This window comes from Thalia democratica, chromosome 6, assembly GCF_965202585.1.
Source record: "Thalia democratica chromosome 6, ktThaDemo2.hap1.1, whole genome shotgun sequence".
Lineage (NCBI taxonomy): Eukaryota > Metazoa > Chordata > Thaliacea > Salpida > Salpidae > Thalia > Thalia democratica.
Genome location: NC_139170.1, coordinates 5232815 through 5237318, shown reverse-complemented (window position 1 = coordinate 5237318; position 4504 = coordinate 5232815). Strand labels below are relative to the sequence as shown.

Here is a 4504-nt window from a genome sequence, read left to right as displayed (position 1 = left end):
TGAATGGTTTTAAAAATGTCATTGGCATAAAAAACGTCCATCTGTTACAGATATGTTTTAAATGAGATGAAAATCTTGCCCAAAAAGTTTTCTATTAAGTGTTGTTAAAGATTAAAATGTGATTTGGTTTCTTAAATATCCGTTTAACAAAAAAAAAAGCTTCTTTGGATAGTAAAATTAAAATAAACTGTTTTTACAATTGTATCACGTTCTTTAAATAAAGCTTTTTAATCTGATGTGATATTTCATTAAAAAAAATTTTGCTTTTTTTTTTAATAAAAAACTTCAGTAAGGTAATTGTTGTAAAATTATTTTTTATAGTTCAATGTTGGAATTATTAGTTATTTACTTAAATTTGTAAAAGGTTTATTGATATTATAATTTTGTTTTATATAATTAAGCTATATTTGTGGTTGGTTCCCAAAAAAGTATCAAAGTACTTATTAATGCAATTTGAAAGAAAACTTTTAAATATGAAAAGTTCAGTTATGTAATAAAATCTGCGCTTTGCTAAATTCGTTTGCCCTTAGGGCTATTGTTTATGTGGTAACTGTTTAATTTATTGCGAAAATAAACACTGTTGGAAACCGCTCACTATTAATCTTATCAGATAATTGAAGCAAAACTTATTTCTTTAGCTAACGTAAAACATTTGTATGAAAATAGAAAAAGGTAATATAAATTAATGTCACGTGTACAACTAATATTTTTATTTAAGGTGTGTTGGTTTACCGTGATATGAAAAAGTGAAAAAAGTTTTTACATTTTACACTTTATGCTGTTGCTTTGAAAGTGTTGTATGCAAAATTAATTTTAGAAGAGTTTTTTTTTTTGGTATCGTATAAATGAGTTAGGGAATCAAAGAACTGTCAACAATTTATTAAGGAGAATAATATTTAGTCTAAAGATTTATTTCATGTGCTAGAAGTTGTTTGAAAATGAAACGATACAAGGCATTTGTATTTAACACATTAAAACCAGAAATACATAGACAACTACTTTCAAGTTTTTGAGTTTTTCGAAAACTTCTGACTTTTAGTTATATTATGAAAAAAATTAATACAAATTATTGTTAATAAAATTTATATATATTAAAGACAAGCTTTAACAAATTTTTTAAGTAAATCATACTTTTAAAGTAATTGTTACACAGTAAACATTACGAAAGCTCTTAAATATTTAAAGTGACTTGGATTAAAATTATATCAAAAAAAACTTTAAAGTGTTTTAATTTTTTTTAACTTTAAAAAAAAGTACTAACAAAAAATAAGGTTTATTTTAATACCTTTAGACAATAATTTTATTTAAAAGATAATACAATGTTTATGCTTGTAACATTTGTGGTTGTTCAACTTTTGTTGGACAGTGTTTCTTGTCAAGAACAAACATGCACAATCACGAAAACGTACTCCTGTGATGACTATCAGCAATCGAATAGTGACGTCACAGTTGGTAAAATGGGGCCAAGGGGACCGCCTGGCAAAGACTGCAACTTGACCCTGGTAAAAGAACATTTGAAAAAAGTGCAAAGCAAACTGAACAAAACTGAACAGGGTCAGATTGTTTATAATAATTGAAACCAATATTTATTGCAATTTCAGAGTAAAAAATAAATGCAGTTTTGTCTTAAAATATAGTTTTTTTTATGATAATAATGAAATAAATATACTAATTGTTTTTTGTCAATAGAAAAAACTTTGAATTGCTTTAAAAGTGAGATTTAAATTTTATTTTGATAATTGAGCTCAATTAAAGCTTATCTTAACCAAATATTTACTATGTAAACTTATTTCAATTAGTTCTTTAATTTATTAAATTGATTTGATTCAATTTTTTCAATTGATTTTTAACTTAAGTTAAACGTTAAAGCTAGAAATTTGTTAGGTATAAAGATTTTTTTTGTTTTATTTCATTTTTTTAGCTGACTACAACAACTTAAATTTATTGTAAAGTGATTTTATTGATTTTAACAATGTATTTTTAAAACTATTTATAGTGCACTATACTCCTCTTTATAACCGACAATAAATTTTACTGAACTTTTATAGAGATGACAGATTTGAAAAGTATAAACTTTTTAACAGTACACTTTATAACTTGTACAATTATAGAGTTGACCGATTTGAAAAAGCAATGCAGTTCGAGGCAGCCTAGGGATTGTTACGACATCAAAAAAATCGACCCACTGTCGCCATCTGGTGTATACAAAATTTACCCGCTTTTCAGTGAAGTTGAAGGGTTTCTCGTCTACTGCGACCAAGAAACAGAAGGAGGGGGGTGGACTGTTTGTTTTCGTTTATACTTTGTTTCAAAATCAGTACTATTTTATAACTGTTCAAATTAACTACGCTACGCTTGAATATTTTTTTAAAGCCATATATTAAAGTAGTTTTGACAAGTTATTGAAAACTTGAACGTCGAGTTTATGACTGTATCAATATGTTGGTATTAAACTAACCCGGCATATCAGAGTAATTAGAGACTAAACAGTGTCTAAACATTTTGTTTCAGCTTGGACTGGTATTAAATTAAAGTAATGTTTGTATGTTTTTACAAGCAGTTTTATAGTGTTCACCAATAACAATAAAACTTACTAACCTGTATACTGGTTTAAATAAACAAAAATATAAAGCTTTTTCAACGACGATTCAGTGGTGAGCAAGAATTCCAGAAAAACTGGATTTCCTACGCTAATGGATTTGGCAATCCAAACAGTGAATATTGGTTGGGTTAGAGTTACTATTAATGTTTGAAAAACAGCTAAAATGTATATTAAATATTAGTTTAAAGTTTTTGTAATCTATACTTTTGTATTTTTAGCATTTTTTGTGATAATTTTTATTCAAAGTATCATTTTCGCTCAACAAACTAATGGTTATCTTCAGAGTTTTGAAAAACTACATAAAACAAAATGGCAGCTTTTATTTTTTGTAACCTACACTTTTTTATTTTTAGGTTTTTGTACTTAATGTTTTCACTTCAAAGTGAAACTTTGCATAACAAAATAAATGTGAATTTTTAAGGTTTGGAAAAGCTGCATCAAATCACAAAATCCGGGTTGTTCTCGCTACGCGTGGATTTAGAGGATTTTGAAGAAAACAAAGTCTATGCTAAATACAAGTAATTAACTGCTTGCTTGCATAAAATAAAGCATAAAGTAATACAGTATAAAGTAAAAAGTAAATAAAGCATAAAGTAACACAGACTGTTGTTGTTATCAAATGTATTTATACAACTATTTTGGTTCAGGTCATTTTCAATTGGAAAAAGGGAGAGTTATAAATTGAACTTTGATTCAAGCTCATACGAAGGCACTGCAGGTTAAAAGTTATTCAGTTGTTTAGACTTTGGTTAAACAATTTAACTTGTGCTAATTAATATTACTTAAATAGCAAATGAGTAAGAAAATTTTTAAAACAGAACTAACCGTATATTTTCATTTAATTTTAATAACTATTTTATTCATTAATTACATATAAAAGCAAATCTGCGGTTTTGTTCTGTTTCTATAAGTTGTAAGTAATAGCTACGAGAGTAAAAAGAACTAAAAGTTGCTCTATAAACTTAAAAATGATATATTTAGTAAACTCATAAATATTAAAATGTGTAGAAGGCAATAAACTTATCAAACTTTTAGGAGATTCGCTCACCAAACAAAACGGACAAAGTTTCTCAACCTTCGACAGGGACCAAGACAGTTATGACAAAAATTGCGCCGAACTTTTCAAAGCTGGCTGGTGGCACAATAAGTGTCACGACTCCAACTTGAACGGGTTATACTTGAGGGGAAGTACCGAACAATACGCAACCGGGATGGTTTGGAGGGCTTTCAAAGGGTATCATTACGCGCTTAAAATTTCTGAGATGAAGTTTAAACCTGTTTACGATTATTAGAGAACTTATTACTTTTTTTCTGTTACTAAACATAAATACTGCAACAGATATTTTCATTTTTACTTTAAATCACATGAATATGAAGTTTCTATAACATGTTTCATGTTTGCATAAACTTCTTTGTTTTTATTAAGTTTATTGAATTTTATCTTTAGTTAAGTTTGTTAGCATTTTTACTGTCTTGTATACATTTTGAAAATAGTATTGGTCTTACGTTGTTATTTTACATTATTATTCGCTTGTAGACCCGGTCTAAATGCAAACTTTTATTGTTAGATATATTTACACTAATTTTTTTTTTGTACTAACAAGCTATTTTATTTCGTTCGTATTCATTATCAACTAAAATAAAACTATATTATTTTAAACTACTACTTTTAAAAATAAAAGTACGTATATATTGATACTAAGTAAGCTTGCAACAATATTTCTAATATAATGATTTATTAGATATATACATTCAGTGTATACAAAGGTTAACCAATTTACCAGAGACATTTTTTTTGTACTTAAAAAACCTATAAACTTTAACTAGTTACTTTTAGTTGTTTTAGGAATTGTAATTTTCAATATTTAGACGATAAATATTTATTAAAATGACAAACTATAT

At 26.6% G+C, this 4504-nt stretch overlaps 1 protein-coding gene across 1 annotated transcript; it reads left to right on the top strand.

The window, feature by feature from the left end:
* Positions 1–1295: 1295 nt before the first annotated feature.
* LOC145838055 (microfibril-associated glycoprotein 4-like) lies at positions 1296–4256 on the top strand. The gene is made up of 6 exons (XM_082945584.1): positions 1296–1554; positions 2112–2284; positions 2633–2729; positions 3024–3120; positions 3250–3320; positions 3638–4256. Exons 1-6 carry the CDS (start codon positions 1320–1322, stop codon positions 3892–3894), a joined length of 930 nt encoding a protein of 309 aa, XP_082801710.1. The 5' UTR covers positions 1296–1319; the 3' UTR covers positions 3895–4256.
* Positions 4257–4504: the final 248 nt, after the last annotated feature.